Raw genomic sequence first — 25,670 nt, forward strand, 5'->3', positions numbered from 1 at the left:
ACAAGTACATGATTGGGAAAGGGGCCTGACAGATATGGGCAGACACATGGGACAAGTTGAGTGAAGGGTCTGTGACCATGTTATATAACTCTGACTATAACACGAGCAAACTGACGCTGCAGGTTAGTTTGTGGTTTTTATACAAGTTGACAGCCTTAGTTCCCCAGTAAGTGATTATTCATCAGCTTGAATTGTACTTTGGGACTTGATTTATGCTGTTCTCGTGCACGACTTTGCCTCATTGAGGAGGAGCGTTACATCATCTTGATTTTTGTGCTATGTTCTCACAGAGCCACTCCTTTTTTTTTTGTTGTAATGGGAGAAATGACATTTGGCTCTCTTCAGTGAAGTTGTGGTATTAAAGGTTTTGACAAGTCATCGCAGCAACTGATTGGTTGATCCAATAACCTGAGTTTAGTTGCACCATATCAGCTCTGCACTCACTGTTTCCAATGAGCGTCTCTTCCGATCCCTTGCCTCAATGTCCCAAAGCGTGTGAACTTTGGTTGGATCAATTCCTGCTCTGTGACCTGCCAGGAGACACAGGAGCTTTCATAATTGAAATGGTAGGTGTGGGAGAGTTCTGTGTCCCCTCCCAATACCTCAACTTCAATTTGGTTTTAGTTCTTCATTGAATAAATAAATTGGGAGTAGGGACATCTCCCACTCCAGTAACATTTCTTCCCTCCCCAATACCAAGAATCTTATCTTAACTCTGCCTGAAAAGTGTTCTGCCTCTGGTAGAAAATGAATTCCGAGGAATGACGGGGCTCAGAATCTTGTCTTGAACAGTGACCCTTAGTTCACTAATGGACTTGTCACACCCCCCCCCCCCCATCTCTGCTCTCCTCAAACCCTTAAATTCCAAGCTTTCAATGACCTCAGCTGTAATGTTGGGAATTCTCCTTCAGCACTTCTCTATCGAGCATGGTAATAGTTCTCGTGTGGGAGAGCCATAATTCCGTCATTAACAAAGAGGCTCATCAGAGGATGTACTACTTGTGGCAGTGGGTAAAATCCCATCTACCCCAGAACGTACTGGTGCAATTCTACCCGGAGAGCATTCTCACGTCAGCCATTACTGTCTGCTTTGGTCTGGTGCAGCATCTTCTCAGTGACGGGTCAGCAGAAAAGATCATGGTCTGCAGTCTGCCATCACTGCAGGACTTGTATGTGTCCAGGACACAGAAGTGGGCAGGAAAATCTTTTCAGATACCACCCACTTTGCAAACAGCCTTTTCCAAAAGCTCCATTCTGGACAGTTCTATTGGGCTATTATAACAAAAACTTAATGCCGGCTTAAAAGTTTCTTCTCCTAGTCAGTTAAACTGATCAACTATTCTAGTTAGCCCACCACCCCCACCTCTCTATTAACTCGGTCACTGCACTGTAAACACTTCAAACCACTTTTTACAATCCTGCTTACATTGTAAATACATGCTGGTACTTAGTATTTGTGCACATTTTATTCCCTATCAGTACTTTTAACCTGTAAATTATTTTTATATTGTTTATTTTCAATCGTTTTCGTAGCCGTCCCGTTAACACGCCATTACAAATTGTTACTATGTATACATGTATAAGGTGAATAAAGTTGATTTTCCTACATATTTCTATTGTGAAGTCCTGTTTCTTTGTTGTAATGCCTGCACTGTTTTTGTGCACTTTATTCAGTCCTGTGTAGGTCTGTAGTCTAGTGTAGCTTTCTCTTTTTTTTTAATGTAGTTCAGTCTACTTTTTGTACTGTGTCTTGTAACACCATGGTCCTGAAAAACGTTGTCTCATTTTTACTATGTACTGTGCCAGCAGTTGTGGTCAAAGTGACAATAAAAAGTGACTTGACTTAATGTTGACCTGAATATCTTAAGTAGTCATGCAGGAAGTCTTTGTTAGAAACAACCGTAAGATAAGTTTGCTCACTCGACTGGAACCATAATTTTGGACATATGTCCCCTCTCTTGGACATATTTGGTGCTATCAAGTATCTGTTCTCCTGAATTGCTGGTTTATCGTTTCACAACTAACAATTGACCTTTAACAAGTTGCTCCTGTCGTACATGAGGCTTCAAATTCAAAGTTATTCTAGAGATGGCTCTGAGCTTAGAACGCAGATATCGCCTCTACTTTTGTCATCAAGCACAATCTCAATTCATCTAAAACCACTGACCAGATTTTCCCGTCCATGTCAGAAATGTCAACCTAGTTTCAACTCGTGTTTATGGTATTTTATTTATTATTGAGATGCAGTGCAGAATAGATCCTTCTGGCCCTTTGAGCGACACCACCCAGCGACCCCTGATTTACCCCTAACTTAATCATGGGACAATTTACAGTGGCCAGTTATCCTAAAAAGTGATACATCTTTGGAATGTGGGAGGAAACCGGAGCACCCGGAGGAAACCCATGTGGTCACGGGGAGAACGTAGAAATCCCTTATAGGCAGCAGTGGTTAATTTAAGAAATCCGGGTTTTGGAATTTTGATTTTGACATTGCTAAGTTGTTCACCTAACATAAAACAGGAAAAGGGTCTGGGAATCCAAAGGAGGAAAATTTGCAACCAAGGGAGTTGCAGTAGTTCTGCTTAATCTGGAACTTGTAGCCCTTAACTACTTTTCCGTGCAGGAGGCTTTGAATTCTGCATTATCTTTATGGTAAATTGAAATGCAAAGTCCAAATAAACCCAGGCTAATTCTACTCAATTTCAACTGATAATAGTATGTATATTTCTCCTGCCTGTACAGTTGATTCACTTGTGCTTGGCGTAAGAATTGTGCTGGCTCCTCTTGTTTTTGGTGCTTGCTGCACTCTGCTCTAACACTGTCATTAACACCACACTATCTGTACCTCCTGCTCATCTTCCCAGTTCACTTTGAGATTTGGAGCAGTTTAAAGTAAACTAAATGTGTCGTGCTAGCCTTTTCCTTGTTTTTGAACTTGCCCAGCTAGATTTTTGCCTCTGCTGCAGTGCTGAAAATGTCTTTGGTGCCTCTGTATGTGAGGCACCAATTGTTCTCATTTTCTTGGGCTTCTCTGTGAAGTTTGGGTGGTCAGTGTCCTACCCAGTAGACCAGCTGAGATACTTTGTATCTGTCTCCATTCAGCTCAATTTATTCCCTAGCTCAACAATCCTTGGGTAAAATTCTTTCCTAGCTTCCATTATCTATTATGCTATCTAGTCATAAATTTCCCACTGTCCTATCTATGCCTGTCAGAATTTTGTACATCTGTCTGTCATCTCATCGGCTTTCACAGATCCAAGAAAAATCCAGCGTGATAGAGGCTATGTGGTAGGGTAATCCTTGGCAGTTTCCAGAGTAGGTTACATGGTTGGCACAACATTGTGGGCCGAAGGGCCTGTAACGTGCTGTACTGTTCTATGAATCTATTGTCTCCTAATTTTTATCTATTGTATGCTTGTGAAATGGCTTGATATTTTGCAGTGTTATTGGTTCATATGTTAATACTTTTGTATTGAGTTCACTGGTCTTTAAAGCTTTGTTAATAAGGGGATATGGAAGTGTTTGGTTTAATGGGTGGGTCATGTGCTCTGCAAGAGATGTATCTCATTTCAACCAACTTAATCACTTGTCATTTGAACACTTTTAAATGTATGTCACTGGCATTTCTTAAACCTGAGGAACATACAGGTTCTGATGAAAGGTCTCAGCCCGAAACGTTGACTACTCTTTTTCTGTGGATGCAGAGATCTTCCAGCGTTCAGTGTGTGCATTCCTTGGACTTCCAACATCTGCAGATTTTCTTAAACCTTCAGTGACGTTGAATGAAACTGATCTTGTTTGTTTAATTGAATGTAGATCTAAGGCCTGGCAGAATTTTCTTTACATTGTGTCACTGGTACAACCAGTTTTTCCAGAAATATTGAAAGCTAATTTAAAACTAGCATCTACTTTTTGACATAATATGACCTAATCAGAAAGAATTGTTGTTTTATCACATATCAGAAATTATAGTAGATTTCTATGACATCTTTGTAACATAGTGAAATACTAAATACTATTCATAGAGTTGTCAAATTACTGCACTTTATTGGTTTGTATGTATATCTTAGGGTCTTCAGGGGAAGTGTCTTGAGGATTCCTGAGTGTGGCCACTAGAGGGAGCTGTGAAAATGGGGAACATGCTTTAATAAAAACACAAAAGTACTGGCAGAACTCAGCAGGCCAGACAGCATCCATGGGAGGAGGTAGTGATGGCGTTTCGGGCCGAAATCCATCCTGATGAAGGGTTTCGGCCTGAGACGTCGTCACTATCTCCTCCCATAGATGCTGTCTGCCCTGCTGAGTTCTGCCAGCATTTTGTATTTTTATTTATTTCCAGCATCTGCAGATTCACTGAACATGCTTTAAGGGTGGTTTTCAATTTTCTGCTGAAGCTGGTCACTGTCTCTCCCTTTTTTTTCACCAGCAACAAGATTTATCATCGGATAAAACTATCGCGTCACCTGATTAGAACTTTAAACAGATGAAATCCTAAAACAAGGTTCTATTTTAGCAAGACATTTTATAATCTATGATTTTCATACAATTTCATTTATTCTCACAGTTTAGTTTTGGAGATTTTTCATTGCAACCTAGGCCTGCCTTATCCAGCCATTCTTGAAGGAATGAAATGACCATTTTGGTGCCTGGAGACAGAATGTGCCATTTTGTTGTGTAAAGGGAAAATCATTGAGCTATTAAACTACATTAAGAGGTAGTGTTTGAATGTGGATTTGATGCTGCTCTGATTCTAAAGATTAAGTTGCAACAGTGGCAAATGAGAAATTTTAAGAGAAAAATCTGCCTTAAGCAGATTTAAAGACTTGGGCTTTCCATGAATAAAATGAGCTAGACTGAAGATCTGTTACTAGTTTTGTAGGATCCAAGGAAGCTGAAATTATGTGCTTCTGTTGATGGCCTGAACAGTACCCATCTCCGAGTGAGCACTTAAAAAGTCTGCAGAGTTGTTTTAATTTTTCCCCTCAAGGTGCACATCTTCTGTTTACCTCTGTCCTTTGGTCAATTGTCCATGCCATCAGCTCCTGGAAGCGTCTGTGAAATTTGGGTTTATGATTGACTCCGTGTACTAATGTATCCTTTCAGCCTCTTCCACACAGATCATTAAAAATAACTCAATGTAGCTTGAACGTTGTTTTGCCTCAAAGTTCTGCGTACCAAGTTTGCCCATATTCTCATTTCTCTTGCTTTCTACAAATATACCAACCCAAAAATACCTCTGTACAAATCTGTGCTTGTACTTCAATCATTTTGCATTTGGTTGGCATTCCATTAATATCGGTGTTTTCTTTTGATGTCGTTTGAAGTTCAAATTCCCATCTTGTTTTAATTCATTTTCTTTCCCATCTCTAAATTAGATTTTCCTCTTTCTTGCCCAAAGTAGCTGCGATTGGGAAGTGTGGGGCAGAAATCAATACCTTATGTAATTGGATATTAAAATTGTAATCTAAAAGGTGAGCTAATCCTGTTTAGTCACTCATCTCTGTTAATTAGAACATTTTCTATGGCAATTGAGAATGCTCCCCCAATTTAGTAACATAATCCCTTCTTCAGTACTAAATGTATAACCTTGCAGGTTGTATCTTGGTAGTACCCAAGTGTTTGTATTTTGCTAAGGATTTCTATCTCTGTTTTAAGCCCCTCTTGAATTTATTCCACATCTCCCCTGTGATACTTTCACCAATCACTTTAACTCATGGGCCCTGATTTTAGTCCTTGGTGAAATAGATCTTTATTTATTTCCTGGTGTCCCTATTAGGTTTCACCCTAGCCACTCTTTGAGAAAGCAACTCTTTAACTTGGTCTGTCTATTTTTCCTGAACTGTATTTTTTCCAATGATGGCAACATCATATCTTCTCTTTTACCCTCTTGAGTGCAATCATATTTCCTGTGATGTATCTGACCTGTCTTAGTTCCAGCTCATTTAGTTACCTTGCTCTTGTATTCCTTGCCTTCACTGGTATCATCATTCTGTATCCCTTTTTATCTCTTATTGACCTGAGGTGCTGTCTGGAAATGCTGCCCATTCAGAATGTGCGTTTATTAATAGGGAATCTATTCATTCAATGGAACGAAGTGGTTTTATTTGATGAGCCATTTGATCTAAATTGGCTGATGTTTTACAATAGCAGTTTTTGGCTTTCCACTGAATTCATTTTAGATTTGGCTTAATGGAGGACCTCGAACAAATTAACTACAGTTGAAGTTGATAAAACGGTTTTTTTTAACCATTCGGCACTTTCCTAAGCCACATGCCCTACACGGATCTACAATTTGTACAGTTAAGAATTAACTGTAGAATTAGTGAAGTGGCTTGTAAAACAATTTTACATAGAGTGGAGTCTGGATGGTAGGGCCCAGCTGCTTATTTAACTCTGAAGAGCAAGCAATGAATCAAGGAAATAGCCGGGATTTCCTTCGCGTAATGGGGAGATTGTTCCAAACAGTTTCTAACTAGCATGAGCTGCGTGCACTTGTGTGACAATTAAACACTACACCATGCTTAGAGCGATCACTTTTTAAATAGTGTCAATTGCGTGTGCTTGTGTTCAGGCAGCAGTGATTTTTGTCACTGATAGTTGCCGAGAAATAAGCGGTAATACAATTCAGTTCCGTCAATAACCATTAGGAACTAATACAGTAGTATTGTTAGTGTTCTGATTTGTTCTATTTTATTTAAATACATAATTTGTTACTGTTAAAATTAGTATATTTTTTGTCTTTTTAACTATTTCCATGAAACTTCGGCTAATTAGGGCAGCCGCTTAATTGGTCCAAAATGTACTGGTCCCGATGTGTCCCAATTAACTGTAATCCACTAATTTGTATACCTGTTGTTGCAGTAACAAACTGAAAGATATTTCAACAAATCCGAGCCTTGACCGTGTCTGTTAAAGAGTTAGTATCTACCTGCATTGTGGAGATAAGGAAATGCTAAGACATCATTTTATCTTGCTACAATTCTAGTTTGAGTACTCAGCATGTTGCATAAAAATAGGACTGGTAACCAGTGTACTGTGACACGTTTAGCTCATGAAAGTACTTTGTGTTATGAACAATCACTGCTGCAATATGCAATTTGATTTTTATCTTGGAGGTCCAAGGAAGTATCTTTGTTGAGCAACAGCTGCAGCAGTGAGTGATGTTTCTGTCTCTGCTGTAACTTGGTTATTTGTATGATAGTTTGCAATACTAAATGCTAGCAAATGAGATATCTGAAGCTTGAATAAATTTAACCTAGTGATTATGGTGATGGCGAATTTGGTTTGCAAGATGAATCTTTGAGATTTGTAATATTTTGTTAATGTAACAGCAAAGAGCATGCTTTTTGAAAATCTGGTGACACATATTCCCTATCTGGATGTTCAAGATTCAGAAACTTTAGTGCAACAACATTGAAGATTCAAGATGTTGAATCTGGAGTGATGTTGCGTTAAGATTTGTGTTAATGGTGTCAGCTTCCAGTGATCAACAACAACCCAGCATTAATTTTGCCAGTGTTCTCGTAAATGTTGCTTGGAAGCTGACATTCAACCAGATATTTGAACCCATGTGTGGATAATCTCACCTGAGAGGTCATTGCTCATTTTATATTAAGAGTCCTGTTAACCTGACACCTTCGTGTGTGGTACTCATTAACCATTGTGGTGTTAAAATGTCTTGGAATCTTCACAGGCACTTCGCAGCTGAAGGTGATTTCTGCAATGAACAATGTTTGTAGGATTTACTCACTTCAATATGAACAGCATCTACTCACTTCAATATGAACAGGATCAGTTCTGTAAAAGTACAGATCATTAACTGATGTAAAGAATAAACAAGAAACTCTGCAGATGCTGGAAAGCCAAAGCAATAGACACAAAATGCTGGAGGAACTCGGCAGGTCAGGCAGGGGACCCAGGGAAAAGTGATAGGCAGGTGAGAGGAGGTTAAAAAGACAGTAGGGAACAAAAGAAGGGTGGAGGAGGGATTTTTTTTAAATCTGGAAGAAGTCGATATTAATGCCATTGGGTTGGAGACTATCCAGACAGAGTACAAGGTATTGGCCCTCCACCCTGAGGGTGGCCTCATCGTGGCATAGCACGTCAGAATAAAAACTGGAATTGGCCAGTGGGAAGTTCTACTGGAGCGGAGGTGCTCGACAAAGCAGTCCCCTAATTTACGATGGGCCTCACCAATGTAGACCGCGTCAGGAGCACCAGATACGATCAACTATCCCAGCAGATTCGCAGATGAAGAGTTGCCTCACCCAGAAGGGCTGTTTGGGGTTGAAGGGGGAGGAGAAGGTAAATAGGCATGCATAGCACTTGGGTGACTTGCAGGGACAGTGTCTGGAAGGAGATTTGTGGGATGAATGGATAAGGGAAATTACAATCCCGGTGGAAAGTGGGCAGTGGGAGAAGGGAAAGATGTGTTTGGTGCTAGGATCTCTTCGGAGACGGTGGGATGTGTGATGTGTTGGATGCGGAGGTTCATGGGGTGAGCGGTAAGGACAGGAAGAACTTCTAAGGCAGCAGGAAGATGTGAGTGAGGGCAGCATTAATGGTGGAGGAAGGCAAAGGTAAATGCCATTATCTTGCCTGTACCCCTTCCCACCTTCTCATATAAAAATACTATTCCCTTTTCTCAGTTTCTTCGTCCCTACCGCATCTGTTCCCGGGATGAGGCTTTCCTTTCCAGGATATCAGAGGTGTCCTCCTCCTTCAGAGAACGGAATTTCAATTGATGTTTTAAAATGATGAGAAGTGCTACTTACGTTACCAACTAATGTACCTAAGGATGTGCTGGGAGCATCCTGCAAGTGTTATCACGCATTCCAGCGACAATGTAGCTTGTTCACAATGCTTGATAGACCAACACAGAACATAAGCCACAAACAACAAGACCAAAACCAGCCCCTTCCCCTCACTCCCTCCACACACACAGGCACGCACTTTACAGTTTCCATCCACAGTCCAGTGAGGGAATTCTATGATTTCGATCCTGCAATGCCAAAGGTACACTTGTCAGAGTTTGAATGGTTTGACACTTAAAAGGAACTTGTAGATTAGGGTACTCTCATAAAACTGCATCTCTTCTCCATAGAAATTGTTTGTTTTGACTGGGTGTCCCAAAAAAAAGTCATAGCAAGTGATAGTGAAAGATCATGAGTAGTGGAAGGCAGTCAGCTGCTTGCCGGATAAGCAGATGCCAAAGTAGTAAGTTTAGAGATTTCAAGCTGTACTCACTTTTGAACTGTACTTGCTAAAAGTTCACGGAGAATGGTAGCTGGGTAACTTGCCCAGGGATATCCAATTCTGATAACAAGAGCCACAGCTTTTGTGTAAGTGATTCAGTTATTAGCTGAATTATTGTTGCCCACTTGAGTTTCTTGTCCTGGATGGTCTCTTTTTTTTTAAAATGAATGGCAAAACAGCATTTCCAGTGTTAACACAAAGTATACTGCAGATGCTGTGCTCAAATCAAGACGTAGAAAAAGGCTGGATGAACTCAGCAACTTCGTCAAGCAACGTCTCGGCCTGAAACGTTGACTGCTCCTTTCAACGGATGCTGCCCGACCTGCTGAGTTCATCCAGCTTTTTTGTATCTCCAGTGTTAGTTGGTGACACTCCATCACATTAAGGATTTTTTTTAAATGGTGCCCATGTATATTTCACTGGGAGTTCTGGGAATGTGGTTCCTACCATAACCATCTGAATCATAAGCAGAAGTCGACCACTTGCCCTCTCAAACCCATTGGATCAAGTAGTAGAATCGTATATGATCTGGTTGTAGCTTCCCCACATTTCTCTCTATCCCAGTTTCACCTCCTGGTTGATCAGGAAAACACCTTTCCCTAAAAGACTTCTGTTTTTACTGTTCGAGGCTCATGACCCTCAGCTGAGCCAAAACTTTGTCTAATCAGTGTCCAATGCAATTGATTTATAACCTTTTTTTAGTTCCATAAAAAATAAAATGATATTCAGTTAGGTTTCCTAACTGCTCTATATCCTTTCTTCAAATGGGTGTTTGCTCTCCGATTCTCTGCAACCCAGATCCCTGTGTTCTCATGCCACTTCGTTAGTTTTCACTTTTGCTGCCAATGGTTTCAGATTTTCCATTTGCTGGATCTTTGGAGACTCGTATCCTTTCTTTATAGCCTCCCAGTTTCCTTTTCACAATCTACTTTATCATCTGTCATTGTGTTATAACAAATCATTGGTTCTTCCATCCAAGAAATTGAGAGGCTAGAGTCCCAGCATACTGCACAGAACCCTCTAACAACCAGGAGGTGAGCCAATTATACTGGGGCAAAACAAGGGCATGCAGTGAAATTTGGGAGCTCAGTGGAGAGAGAGTTGATGCCTAGTGTACTGGACAGGTTTTGCCACCAGTATGCGCCCTGTATGCTTGTAATGTTTAGATTCAACTATCACAGTCGAATCTAAATCTAATTACTTGCCCTCAAATGAAGATTATTTACACATCCTTTACTGCACACCAATCCCTAGCCTACAAGACAAAAGTACTCAAAATGCTAGAGGAACTCGGCAGGTCAGGCAGCATCTATGGAGGGAAATGAATTGTTAACATTTCAGGCTGAAATGCTTCATCAGAACTGAAGCTTGACTTCCAGTGGTTGCAGAATCTTTTGAATCTCCAAGACAAATAGTTTGCTGTACCAAATTTTGTCCTAGTTGTGAATTTTGCCCCATCGTTATCTTCTAAACAAAGTTCAACACTGGAGCTAGATGTTACAGGTTTTATGCAACTCTAAGTGTATCTCTGGTAGAAAGCTGAGGTAAATTGTGTGTGGGAGGTGTGGTTTCCAATTATCTTGTTGAGCACACCTCTAATACAGCTAAAGCTTTAGGTCTAAAGGCTGCTGTCTTGTAATAGAAATCTGTTTTTTTGTGTACAGCTGAGATTTAAAGAAACAATCCATTTCCAGCTAAGCGATGGAACATGAATTTTGTTCTGTTTTTCACGTGATGGATGTGACATACTTGGTTATATTCATTCATCCCAGAGGAACTTAATTTTGTAGCAACAAGCTGAGTTGCCAAAACATGTTTTGTTTCAGAACTGACCTGTTATGCAAACTGCTTTTGACCAGGTGTTTAAACTTTTGTTTTGGGTTTTATTTCTAAACCTATTATCTTTGTTGCCAAGACAGTAAGTGGGAGTTCTGTTCTCGATTATTATTAGATGTTCTTATAGATGTTGGCTTCAGGAGATTAGCATGAATGCAAAATTATATTCTGTCACCTTACACCAACACCTTGTACCTTCAGAATTTAATGGTGCTGCCGTCTTTGGAAGAGTTAGAGAAAAGCTTTCCTTGTTTTATAAAATAGTTCAACACAAATCAGCAAATGTGATGTTTAGTCCATGCATTGCAATTGGTAGTTATTTAAAATATTTAATGAACTGTTTACCCTACCCTTGGAATATTGTGATCGGTTCTGGGTGCCACAGCTTAGCGATGTTCTGAAGGCTTTGGGGAGGGTGCAGGAGGGAGTTATTTAAGTTATTCCAGCGATGCAGAATTTTGGTTGTGCGGGTAAACTGAAAAGGTGAAGGAGTTCTTACGGCAGCAGTAGTTGTAAGGAGATCTGAACGAGTGAGTGAGGTCTCCATCTGTCAGGATCAGCCATGGATGTTATTGCGTTCCAGCTGCCTAGGCACGCAGGCCTGGGCAGTACAATATGGAGAGCAAGCTCCCTGCCTCTCCACTATCTGATGAACCCAAAGGAGTGGCAGAGGCTGCTACAGTTTGGTGCCAGCAGCGTTGCAGGAGTTGCCAGTCAGCGTTGAACTCAACATAGGACTGCTGAGAGACTCCCACCTCAGATTTTACCTTCAGGGTTTACTCCCCGTGAGTGGGTATAGTCGCAAGGCAGCAGAGGTTTGAGGTCACAGTTTTCCTTCTCGACGAACTGCAAACCACGGCTGATGGGCCCCATCTGCCCGAAGCGACTGGTTTGAAAGCGCCGGTAACCCACCTTTGCCCTTTCGTCTGTCAGTGGAAACGACTCCAACGGGCTTGGTAGCTAAGCCAAAAAGGAAGGCCAGGGGCGTGCCATTGGGAGCATTGAATAGGTAGTGGGAGCTTGTCCCCATTACCACTCCTGATTTTCACAAACTTATGGAACCAGTGATCTGAAAGAGACCATAAAAAAAAGTGAAAATTATTTTTTAAAAATTGCTGGCTTTGGCAGAAAGCTGAGGAATCAGGCGATGATGGGAGATGACTGACAGACTGGTGTGATGGTTACTCTTTTGCCGCAGATATTTAGGGCCTGGAATGATATGTCTGGGTAGTAGAGGCAGGTTTGATAGAGCATTTAAAGGAGGTGGCGGGGGGCTGAATATTCATCTGGAAGCCAATTACATGGCTTATGTGAAAACGGTGGGGGTTAGACTGTCTGGATTGCTTCGAAATTAACTTGTATGGACTTGATGGGCCAAATGTTCTCATTGTGTGTCTTGGAACTGTATGCATTTATGTTCCGTGGGTTATACAGGACTACAGTTGCAACATTTCTTTAAAATTGAGAGCTGTAAGCATTGATGCCTATTCTTAAGCAACAGAGACAAAATGCCGGAGGAGCTCAGCAGGTCAGGCAGCGTCTGTGGAGAGGAATAAACAGGTAACGTTTTGAGCTGCGACTCTTCTCAGTCAATGCCTGGTAGCTTTAATAGGGCAGATTAGAAATGGTTTCTCTATAGCCTGAGTTAATAAAATGCAGCGCCAACATTTGCCCAGCCATGATCAATGCACAACACCCACCAGAGATTGCAATGAGCACTGCAAGGTGCTTGTGGAACGGTGATATTGTGTACATAGTATGAGGAGACTAGCAAAAAAAACTGATCTTAAAATGCAGTATTTGAACATTCTCCTTGCTTAAACTCCAGTTTAGTGCCTTTGTTTTATTTCTCAGAGGTTAGTGATTAGGGACATGGTGACAGTGAGGATTTAACAGGATGGTGGTGGGACACCAGTTAGGGCACGGATGGCAGGCCTCAAGCCTGCAAAGGGTGGACCGGGTGTGTTGGAACAGTTGGATCAGGGGCAAGCTTAGCCAAAGGCAGGGAAATCTGGCACTGTTACAGAGAAAATGCCTCATCTTGGTTAAAACCTGAATGTGTGGTTGGAAGCTCATCTTTGTCAGATACGATACCAAGGGTGTAAATAATGGTTCAGTTTCTGTGTGCTGAGGAGATCAATGGAGTCTGTGGTTCAGGGAACAGTTTGTGCTGGGACTGTAGGTATTAAGTCCAGGAAAATTTTGCATACTAGTGCTTGATGTTCCACATTAAGGAAAAATAGTGACCAGGGTCTTAGTATGCATCCAAAGCAGTGTTTTGCTGAGTTATGCTGTGTGTTTGGGAGAAAAAGGCTTGGGTACAAAGCTCTTTGTTCTCTATTTGGGATTGTGAATCATTGGTTACCTCTTTAGCTGTGCCTTCCTTTACTCCGTGTATTTGTGATTATGGTTTGCCCGAATATATTCCATCAATAACACACCCAGTGATTCATCTGGTTATTACTGATGATTAACACAGAGATGGGAAATGAGACTGCAGACACCAGAATCTAGATCAAAAGCTGAGTTGCTGGAGGAACTCGAGGTGGGTGTGAGGGCAGCATCTGTGGAGGGAAGTGGGTAATCAGCTGTTTGGGTTGAAATTCCATCTTGACTTGGGAGTAAAACAGACAAGGCCAGAATTGAGGTGAGGTGGGATGGTGGGTGCATCCGGGTGAAGAGAGCTTAATTGACAGACAGAGTTAAGTGGGGAAACAAAAGAGAGGTGATGAGTGGCATTGACAATGGGGCCTAGTTTCTCGAATTGAAAGTAAAAGGTGAAAGCAAATAAGGAGAGTGTGGGTGATGGGGAGGTGGATAGGTGGGGAGGGGAGGGGGATTGGGTGTTGAGGTTAGAGAGACTTGTTTGAGAATTAGGAGAGGGGTAGGAGCTGGTTAGCTGAATTGGAGCCTTGGAAGGTAAATTCCTTTACAAATTGGATAATGATTACTCTATTGGCAGGGATCTATTATGATTCCAAATACAAGCAGATATTTAAATTCAAACTGAGCTGCCAGGTCAATAAAGCAAAGGTCAAGCATGATTTTATCTCATTTGCTTTTCCTTGGGAATTAGATTCAGAACATCAAGCTGAAAGGACCATGGAACTTGGACTGATCCAATTCGGTGTGCCTGAATCCTTCCTGCTTGGCACCAGATCACAGAATTCCAAACTTGATCTGTGTAGCTATTACATCTGAGATTTTCCCCTGTTAGTTGAAGGTTAGAAAATGTAGGCTTCCTGCTGAATGCTGGTTGGTATGTTTTCAAGTCTGAAGGCTAACTTGGAGTGATTAGTAGTGCAAGATGTGTATCTAGCAAACTGCTTGTCATTCGTCCTGTTCTAATTTAGATGAGAACACAAGTAAGCGAGAGGGACTGTGCAGCTACACAGACTCCATCTCTTTTCCTGGCATTGGCTGTATTTTCCACATAGTTTTTAGCTCCTATGCAGATCAAACAAATGAGAGTTGGCCTAAATCTGTAAAATGATTCATAGCTCAGGTAGAGATTTGCCAAAGATTCACACCACTCTGAGAGAAGCTATTTCTAAATGCTCCATTTCTCTTCCTTGAGTAACTTTTTTGCTGTTTAGAAAATAAACCTTGCCTTGGGGCAAGAGTTCAAGTGAAATTTAGAAAGTTAATGAACTGTACTGATAACCAGAGTGAGGGACGGAAAATAAAGTAGCAACGGTGTTGCAGAAAATGGAGTCAAAGTAGCAATAACCGTGCTTAAAGCAAAACATTAGTCCCCATTTTTAAAACTAGTTTACAAATTTAATAGTAGTTAGGAAAGTTTGGATTAGAGTGTGTAGTTTGTGTTCCTGAAATACATTTTGAGGTGGAAATTGAAGATCTGTGTATAAGGGTCATAGCTGAGGAATTTTTGAAACGGGCAGCATTGATTAACAAGAGGATGCAGTAGGCCATTTACAGGAAAGCTGAGTTGAAAGGGCCTGTGCTGACTGGAGTTTTACAAGAGTTTCAAAGGGCTTGACTGACAGCATGAATATCTTTTCCCTTGAGGTAAAATTATAAAATTAAAGGTTATTAGCTTGAGATAAGGACTCAATTTTGTGAAGACTGACATTCTTCCTCTGGCATTCTCCAATAACGTTCCTCTCCACTTGAAAGCAAACCAAGGAGCAATTCTAAACATATTACCCTTATCACTTGGCAGTGATAACAGAAGTTCAGGTAGAAACGTGTTTAGATGCACTCCTACTTAGCTTGATTGCTATAAATTTCAGATTTCATTGTTACTGAATCTTGCCATTTTCTAGTTTGGATTTAGGGCTGTAGTACTGCATCGTTCTGGTTACTCAAAAGCTAACAATTGAGCCTTTTACCTGGAGTATTAAACCAGCATCTGTCAAGTTAATGGTTACACATTTCAAATGGAGCTTAGTCTGCTGAAGTGATGTACAAGGCTGGTCTTCCAAAAGATCATTTTGTTTATTGGTTACCGTCACTGGTCTTGATCTCACATTTCTGACATTGAATTATTTGCAAGAATATATTTTTTAAATTAACCCTGTGTCTTAATATTATGGCAATAGCACTAATTATGGACCGGTTCTGTGCCCTGGAATGGAATAGTGTTGCATTTGAATGAACTTGCAGGAGATACAATTACTTGGTAACCAATTACAACAGAAGCCTTTGTTTTATGTCTTGCCTGCTCCCAGGAAGCAGTAGAACTTGGCAGAGACTGGTGTTGTAGAGGAAGAATTATAGATATTCCTAATTCATTGAAATATTCAAGATCCTTTGACTATTAGAACGTTTGTATCATCAGGGTCAAGATTGAGATTTTTTTCAATGTGCCCTTGTTATTCACTTCAGGAACAAATTCCGTGCACTGGTTTTGTCTGCTTGGTTGCTGTTTGTATCAGGTTGTATTATTTGTCTGGCAGTTCGACGTGGAGCAGGTTAGACCCTTGCTGTCCTTCGAGCCACGCCACAAACACGAATTGACCCAACCTAATCAGGGGACAATTTACAGTGACCAGTTAACCTGACCAGTATGACTTTGGACTGTGGGAGGAAACCGGGGACGTGGAGCAAACCCATGCATTCCACGGGGAGGCCGTGCAGAGGCTCCTTTCAGAATGTTGCTGGAACTGAACTCCAGAAAAGCCTCAGGCTTTAATAGCGTCACACTAACCACTACACTACTGTGGCACCCCGTAATCAAATTCCTTGCTTTTCCTTTCAGTTGTTTTATCTTTGTTAGCGGATGAATTTTTCAGTGACTCCAATCCTGTCGCCATGGTGATTCGGCCTAGCAGCCAGCCTCTGGATTTTTTACCTTTCCAGACGCACCTGCAGTAGGATCTGTTAAACTTTGCGGAACAGCAATCACACCCCCATTTCCACGTGTTTCTCATCTTCAGTGCCAACTGACCTCGAGTTTTGCTTTAACTTTTTCTTCCCCCACTTACAAGATTCCTTGTAAACATTTTTCATTGTTTAACTTGACATGAGCAATAAATGGATAAATCATTCACTTGCACGTAGGAACAGAATGGTCTCCAGTGTTGACAAGGCGGGTAAATACTGGATATAAGGGGAAGTTGCATTTAATGCTGCAAATGCATACTTTCATCATCCTTGCAAAACTTGTGCTGTGCTCCATCCAAACATTTGCTTCGGGACTGTTAAGGGATGCTTGTCATGAGAGCATGCTCACTTTAAGCAGAAGTGTTTCTGGTTCTTTTGTTTAGCTCCTTGCCCTTGCATTGCAAACCAGCCAGCTCATGCAATTGTATGTAATAGAAGCTTACATTTCTATTGCAAGTTAAATTGTTGCTGACACACTCAATTATTAGCAAAGGGTTGTACCTGTCGACACATTGAGGCTAAAGTTCAGTTCTGCCTTATTTTTCCCTGCATTTTTATGATCAAATGAGCTTTGATCAGGTCTGAATCAGGTAGTACCTGCCTTTTTGATTTTCACTTGAAGTGCTATACTTATCCCCTTCCAGAAATCGTCTCTTCTTGAAGTACATGGAAGGTCCAGTTTTAATATAAAATAATAGCTAGCAAGTTACCAACATGCCTGCCAACAGAACAGCCCTGTGCTCCATGTACCTGCCCCCGACACGCCTAGGAAACAAGGACACTTGCGTCACAATGCTGTTTCTGGATTTCAGTCCAGCATTCGAATCTATTGTCCCACAGACCTCGGTGAACAAACTCCTACTCCTCGGTCTAAATACACCACTGTGCTACTGAGTGATGGACTTCCTAACGAACGGACCTCATAGTGACGATGCACAACTGCTCCTCCCTCCTCCTCATCCTCAACACAGGTGCCCCCCCCCTCCCCAGGGCTGTGTGGTGTGCTGAGCTTATTGTGGTACACTCTGCTCACACATGACTACACAGCCAAACGCCATAAGACATAGGAGCAGAATTAGAACAAGTCTGCTCTGCCGTTCAACCATGGCTGACCCTTTCTCCCCGTAACCTTTGATGCCATGGCCAATCAGGAGCCTATCAATCTCTCCTTTAAATACACCCAACGACCTGTTCTCGAGCTGCCCATGATAACAAATTCACCACCCTCTGGCTAAAGAAATTTCTCTGGATCGGTTTTAAGTGGACGCCCCTCTACCCTGAGGCTGTGCCCTCTTGTCTGAGAGTCCCACTCCATGAGAAACAACCTTTTCCACATCTACCCTGTCTAGGCCGCTCAACATTCGAAAAGTTTCAATGCGATCCCCCCCATCCTTCTGAGTTCCAGTGAGTACAGACACAGAGCTATCAAATGTTACTCATAACCCCTTCATTTCTAGAATCATCCTCGTGAATGTCCTCTGGACCCTCTCCAATGCCAGCACCTCTTTTCTGAGATAAGAAGCCCAAAACTGTTCACAATACTCGAGGTGAGGCCTCACCAGTGCCTTATAAAGCTTCAGCATCACATCCCTGCTCTTGCATACTAGACCTCTTGAAATGAATGGTAATATTGCATTTGCCTTCCTCACCACCAACTCAGACCTTCAGGGTGTCCTGCAGAAGGACTCCCAAGTCCCACGGCATCTCAGATTTTTGGATATTCTCCCCGTGTAGAAAATGGTCTACACATTTACTTCTACTACTGAAGTGCATGAGCATGCATTTTCCAACGTTATACTTCATTTGGCACTTTCTTGCCCATTCTCCTAATCTGTCTAAGTCCTTGTTTCCTCAACACTACCTGCCCCTCCACCAATCTTTATGTCATCTGCAAACTTAGCAAGAAAGCCACTTATTCCATCATCTAAATCATTTATATACAGCATAAAAAGAAGTGGTCCCAACACTGATCCTTGCAGGACACCACCAGTCACTGGCAGCCAACCAGAAAAGAGTCCTTTTTTTTCACATTCACTGCCTCCGACAAATCAGCCAATGTTCTAACCATGCCAGTAACTTTCCTGTAATACTAAGGGCTCTAACTTTGTAAGCAGCCTCATTTGTGGCACCTTGTCAAAGGCCTTCTGAAAGTCCAAATATACAACTTCCACTGCATCCCCTTTATCTATCCTACTTGTAATTTCATCAAAGAATTGCAACAGGTATGTCAGGGAAGACTTTCCCTTAAGGGTGACTTAAAGCTGACTTTATAATAGCTTGCCCTGTGTCACCAAGTACTCCATAATCACATCCTTAACAATTGACTCCAACATCTCCCCAATCACTGAGGTTAGGTAGTCAGAACTGCCCAACACATCACCATCAAGGACATGCATACAGAAAGGTGTCGGAAAAGTGCCAGTAACATCATGAAGGATCCTGCCCGCTTCCATCAGGGAGGAGGTTGTGTATCGTCCACACCAGGACCACCAGGCTCAAAAACAGTTACTTTCCCCAAGCAGTAATGCTGATCAATACCTCCACCCACTAACCCACACCTCCACACCCCCCCCCCCTCACCACTACTACTTTATCATTTCCTGTCACCTCATGTACAGAGGCTCCTAGGCCTAGCACCACTTTATGGACATTCAATCTGTGTTTAAGTTGTCTTTGGTATATATATTTACTGTGCTCACTATCTTATTGCTTTTTAAAATGTTGCATCAGATCCAGATTAACAATGATTTAGTTCTCCTATACAATTGTGCACTGGGAATCATATTAAACAGTCTTGAATTGCAGTAACTTTGGTTGCCAGCAGTCATCACCATTTCAAGCACAGCGTCTAATGGTTCCTCTCCTATTCACAGGACGGTTTGGTAGATCAATCATTAAAACTTATTTGCCGTCTGCTTATTACTTTCCTTCCCTTCTCCAAATCTGAGCCCAGCACAACAGGCTTGTTAGTTAGAAGTAAGTCAAAATACTGTAGATGTGAAATAAGACGACAGACTAGGAACAATTACTGGGCAATTACTGTCAGCAATAACAGACTTGGATCTGTGGAATTTTGGCCGGACTAAGCACAGTAGGGTTTTGCTGACGCTTGCACTGTGCTAGTTATTGCTGCTACTGTAGGGGATGAAGCTTGGGATTTTGAACACGGGACTCTGTAGTTCAGGGGAGAGATGGTGTTTGGTTTTGCATAGTGAATTAAAGTCAAAATTTTGCATCTCAAACTCCAGGTATACACATCCTTTTGTTATGGGGAGCTGCCTGATGTTCCCACATGCCCAGGGTGGCCACAGGTGCTGAATAATTGTCCGGTGGAAGTGCATCCAGCAACTGGTACTGCATTCTTGGGTAGCACGTTACAGGAGGGCATTGCTTAAGTAGGGGAGCAGGTGACTGAGTCGAAGAACCGAGGACATTCCCAGCTGCTGGCGAATAGATTGCTGAGGAAATATAATCAGGACCCCTATGTTGGCACAAAGATTAATGCAAGTGTACAGTGAAGGAGGGAGAATGATCATGAGGGTATGAAGGAAAAACACACTCTGTGGGCGAAATTGCGGGTGATTCCAAAATACTAAATTGTCTTCCTGATTGCAAGGTTGAGGTAGTGGAGCCTGTAGACCATTCTTTATATATGGGAGAAGTTGGCCACATACTAATACTGATGACATTGACATTGCATGGAGAACTTCTGGTCAATTTTGCCACCTTAAAAAGGGGATAGCTTGAAGTTTTAAGCAATAAGAAAGATTTAAGTGGAACATCCATTATATTAGTCTGTTTATCATGCCTGAAGCGCATAGCTTTTTGTTTATAAATGGGAGAATAGTACAAATGGAGAAAGTTGGGGAAGTGATACAAGGAATGCATTGGAACTTGTTGGGATGATGAAGTCACTCCTCAGTGATGCCAGGAGTTAAATCCTCAAGAGGGTTTGCTGGTGCTTTTGCTTTGGCAGAGGGATGAAAATCTGAACATAAATACAAAGGGGAGAAAGTAAAAAAAAATAATAGTGGGACAAAACAGGGCAAACAGGTTTTTTAAAAAAACTCTGGTCAGACTGATTGGCACGTGTTGAAGTGCGAGCTTAGTGAAGAGGGTAGAGGAGCTGAAGGCACTGAGAGGTGGAAGTGTGGTGGTTTAGTAAATACTGAAGCAGAGCTTGGGAGTCCTGATTTGCTTTTAAATATTAGTATTCATACTCCTGCTTTTAAAAAGCAGATTCAGCCAAAAGCAAATCAGATCTCCCAAGCTCTGCTTTAGTATTTACTAAACAGTTGTCAAACAAGGTAGTATGCTTCGGGTTGAAGAATAAAAATGGAACTTTACTGTACACTGTATATTGTAGATCTCTAAAAGACCAAGTTCAGAGGCAAGTTTCTGGCAAGTGTAAAAGCAGTGAAGATGGTGCATTTCAATTACTGTAATATTACCTGGAGATCTGATGTAAAAACTACAGAGAATTCCTAAATTGCATTCAGGAGCTTCACTTTATCCACTATCTAGTAAACCAAACAAGCCTAGGTGAGTAATTTAACAAAAGGTGATTTAAAATCATTAGAATCAAACAATGGGAAATAAATAAGCAAGGGGTTTATTGTAAATGTTTCCATTAAGTGGATGGGCCAAACATAAGGCCCCATGGCAATATGAGGCTTTTAGAAAATGATTGACTCCATTACTTCTGTCTGATTGATGTTTGATATTCTTTTCTCCCTCCTAATACACATCCCAATAAGTTCTAAGTGCTGCAGTGGGACATATCTCCACCACTGATTTTCAGTGCATTCCTGACCCTGTGTTAATTTACCTCTCACAATGGAAGCAATTAGTTTTCATCCATTTGGTCAAATGCTTCTCAGAATCGCATTCCTTGGAATCTCTGTTCCTAACAGAACAAATCAAGCTTTTGTTCCTGGAATCATTTTGGAAAGACACTTATGTGTCCTCTCAAGCTTTGATACCTTTCTTAAATTGTGACACCCAAAGCTGGACTTTTACTATACTCAAAGATGTTTTTAAAAACTTGCAATTACTTGAAAACTGAGATAAAAACTGAAAAAGAATGAGAACACTGTGTGTGTCTTTCCATTGGTGTTGCCTGACCTGTTTCCAGTGTTTTGTTTTTATTATACTTAATTTGAGACTGATCCAGTTGTTTTCAAAGGTTCATGAATTTTTGTTCTTATACTGTACAATTGGAGAACAGGTTATGTACTGTTGGATAATTACAAGCTAGTTGGCTTGACTTGGAGAATAAATTATTGGAATGGGTTTTTAAGGGCTGTGTAACAGGTAGAAATTAGGACTGGTCAGTCTGGGTCTATTACAGAAGTTTGTGCCTGATTAAGACTAACTTGGAGGTAATGACTGTTCGTGTGGGCAGACCATTTGATGTATTCTAAATAGATGTTAGCATGGTCTTTGATAGTTTTGCACAATGCTAAAAGCCTATGGAGTCCAGATGAAAGCATTATGTGGAAAAATTGGCACATCGGCTGAAGTAAAAAGTCATGGTTGGATGTTTCTGTTGCGCGTTGGGTGTTTCCACAGAGATCAGTCCATGATCCTTTTTAAAAATTTATGTTATAATGTAGATTTAAATATGGGAATTTAAATTTATGGTATAATGTAGATTTAAATATAGGGATTTAAATACATATTTAAAAATATTTAAATATGTTTTAAATTTATAATTTTATAAACATTTTATAAAATTTCCTGATCAATCTGTTGACTAGTGCGGTGGAGATGCGTCTTTACCAAAAGAGGAGTAAGGCACTTCTTCTCCTCCCCCCCCCCCCCCCCAGGTCACATTTGGGCAATGAGTACCAATAAGGGTCATGTGAAGCCGTGGCAGCAAGTGGTGGACGGTCTTATGAACAGCCGGTGCATTTCACAAGTCCTGGTTACGAAACCACTGACGCCAGGCAATCTCTGAAGAGTATTGATAATAGCTGGGTTCACCCATCTTGTAAAGACACTGCCCAGTAAAAGGCAATGGCAAACCACTTCTGCGTAAGAAATTGCCAATCATGGTCATGATCAATTATGTGATACAACACGGCACACATGATAACGTGGTCCATGTAGTCAACAACAAGGAGGAAAGAATTTGGTTGCATACCAATTATAGATGTTCAGATCAGTTGGTGCAAAAATTGGCAAATGGAATACATTAGGGGAGATTTGATAAGGCAGGGCAATTTACAATAAATAGGAAACATATTGAGTAGGAATGAAGGCACTTCAGGTGTATCAGCAGATTTCATGATGAATGAAACTATCCAGTTATTAATAGCTGATTCTATTAACAATGAGAAGGGATTGTGACATAAATGCTAACATTCTAGGCAAAATATTGTACTTGAAATTTTTCATCAGTATTGCAGTTGAATTTGCTGTGGTCTAAAATTCAGTTTCATTGTGTCCAGGGAGAGAATATTTCTAAAGTTTTGAACCTGGCTCAGTACACAGGAATCCACTAGACCATAAAATGTAGGAGCAGAGTTGGGCCATTTGGCTCATCAAGTCTCGTCTGCCATTCCATCATGGCTGATTTATTATTCCAGTCTCCTGCCTTTTAGCCTTTGACACCTTTGCCTCATCTATTCCAAAAGGACTTCCCTCCTTTCTGAGGCTGTGCCTCCAGGTCCTAGACTCCCCCCATAGGAAATATCCTTGCCACATACATTCTATTTAGGCCTTTCATTATTTGATAGGTTTTGATAATATCTCATCGAAGTCCTGCTATAGACTCTCTGCTTCCTGAGCACTACCGGCCCCTAAGCATATATTCGTATCATCATCTATGCAAGTAAATATGGTACACATCTACTTATCTTTGACATTGTCTTTATTTACAAACAACTTTAAAACTTTTTGAAACTTAATTTGTACATTAAAGAAGGAACACATTTTTTTGGATGGAGACCTGATTTTAAATAGCCAGATGCTGTCTTGCTGTCAGGAAAATCCTTAACGTTTCAGAGGTGTTTGCTGTCCACATAGCCATTATATTGTAATGATGCTGTGCTTTAGTACAGGAGGAGGTTAACTTCTTGTACTGGACTCCCAAAATAAAAGCAAAAGCCTCGGGCAGCAAGAGTAGCCAGAAATGGCTGTCTGGCTTGCCAGTTCAGATTGTTACTGCTTTTGCATTGAGCGAAGTTGCCAAGTTAGTGAGGTGAAAATATTTACAAACCCGGTACAAGTAAATAATTCACTGTCTAACGCGCTTCATCCAGTTTTACACTGAATTTTGACAGAGTTGTTTCTATTTCCTTAGGCTGTCAGAGAAAGAAGAAAAACCCATCAAGCTTCAGATATCGTGATGGATGCAAGATGCAAATCGGTGGATCCAGATAACGTAAGGACATAGGTTGTAATGATTTAACCCTTAGAAACTTATCTTATTAGTTGTTCATTACATGGAGCAATTTTGCTCTCCTTGACATCTGTTACGTACTGAACAATGATCAAGCTTTCTTGGTTTAAAAAAGATAAAAGAGGTAGGATTGGAAGACGTAGAATCCTTGTGGGTAGAGTTGAGAAACTGCAAGGGTAGAAGGACCCTGATGGGAGTTGTATACAGAGCTTTGCACAGCAGCCAGGATGTGGAGTACAAATTATAGCAGGGGATTGAAAAGGTATGTAAAAAGGGCAATGTTATGGGGGATTTCAAATGCAGATGTGGGGGGGTGGCGGGGAGTAACCGGGGTTAGTGCTGGATCCTAAGAGAAGGAATTTGTAGAATGCCTACAAGATAGCTTTTCACAAGATCACAAGACAAAGGAGCAGAAGTAGGCCATTTGGCCCATCAAGTCTGCTCCTCCACTCCACCATGAGCTAAACTATTCTCCCATCTAGTTCCAATTTCCGGCTTTTTCCCCATGTCCCTTGATACCCTGACTAATTAGACACCTATCAATCTCCTTCTTAAACACCCTCAATGATCGGGCTTCCACAGCTGATTGTGGCAACAAATTCCATAAATCCACGACCCTCTGGCTAAAAAAATTTCTCCTCATCTCTGTTTTAAATGGGTACCTTCTAATTCTAAGACTGTGACCTCTTGTCCTGGACTCACCCACCAAGGGAAACAGCCTTTCCACATCTACTCTGTCCAACCCTTTCAACATTGGAAATGTTTCTATGAGATCCCTTCTCATTCTTCTATACTCTAATGAATACAATCCAAGAGCTGATAAACGTTCTTCATATGTTAGTCCCTGCATTCCACGAATCATCCTCGTGAATCTTCTCTGAATTCTCTCCAACATCAGTACGTCCCTTCTAAGATAGGGGCCCAAAACTGCACACAGTATTCCAAATGGGGTCTCACCAGTGCCCCATAGAGCTTCATCAACACCTCCGTACTCTCATACACTATTCCTCTTGAAATAAATGCCAACATAGCATTCACTTTCCTTACTGCCAACCCAAGTCCCTTTGCGCTTCCAATTTTTGAATTTTCTGCTGATCTAAATAATAATCTGCCCGATTATGTCTTCTTCCAAAACGTACAACTGTACATTTCTCAACATTGTATCTCATCTGCCATTTCTTTGCCCACTCTCCTAAACTGACCAAGTCTCTCTGCAACCTTTCCGTTTCTTCAACACTTCCGGCTTCTCCACCTATCTTGGTGTCATCTGCAAATTTAGCCACATTTAATCCATAATCTAAATCATCGATATACAGTGTAAAAAGAAGCAGCCCAACACCGACCCCTGTGGAACACCACTAGTAACCGGCAACCAACCAGAATAGGATCCCTTTATTCGCACCCTTTGCTTTCTGCCTATCAACCAATGCTTCACTCATTCCAATATCTTTCCTGTAATTCCTTGGGCCCTCATCTTATTAAGCAGCCTCTTATGCGGCACCTTATCAAAGGCCTTTTGAAAATCCAAATACACAACATCCACAGCCTCTCCCTTGTCAATCTTATTTGGGATTACCTCAAAAAACTCCAATAGGTTGGTGAGGCAGGATCTTTCCTTTATGAAACCATGCTGGCTTGGGCCTATCTTGTCATGCACCTCGAGGTATTTCATAACCTCATCCTTGAGGATCAGCAATAACTTTCCAACTACCGATGTTAGACTAATAGATCTGTAATATTCTTTTTGCTGCCTCCCTCCTTTCTTAAACAGTGGAACTACATTTGTGACCTTCCAGTCCTCCGGAACGAAAATCTCTTTTTCGAGCAG

The 25,670-nt window shown here is 41.2% G+C and overlaps 1 protein-coding gene across 1 annotated transcript in view; it reads left to right on the forward strand.

Moving 5' to 3' along the window:
* fa2h (fatty acid 2-hydroxylase) overlaps nt 1–25,670 on the forward strand; it is a 94,178-nt gene that overhangs the window by 38,285 nt on the left and 30,223 nt on the right. The window contains exon 2 of the mRNA XM_059992646.1: nt 23,744–23,824. Coding sequence (XP_059848629.1) covers nt 23,744–23,824 — 81 coding nt within the window. The remainder of the gene's footprint in view (nt 1–23,743; nt 23,825–25,670) is intronic.

This window comes from Hypanus sabinus, chromosome 17 (assembly GCF_030144855.1).
Source record: "Hypanus sabinus isolate sHypSab1 chromosome 17, sHypSab1.hap1, whole genome shotgun sequence".
NCBI classification, from domain to species: domain Eukaryota; kingdom Metazoa; phylum Chordata; class Chondrichthyes; order Myliobatiformes; family Dasyatidae; genus Hypanus; species Hypanus sabinus.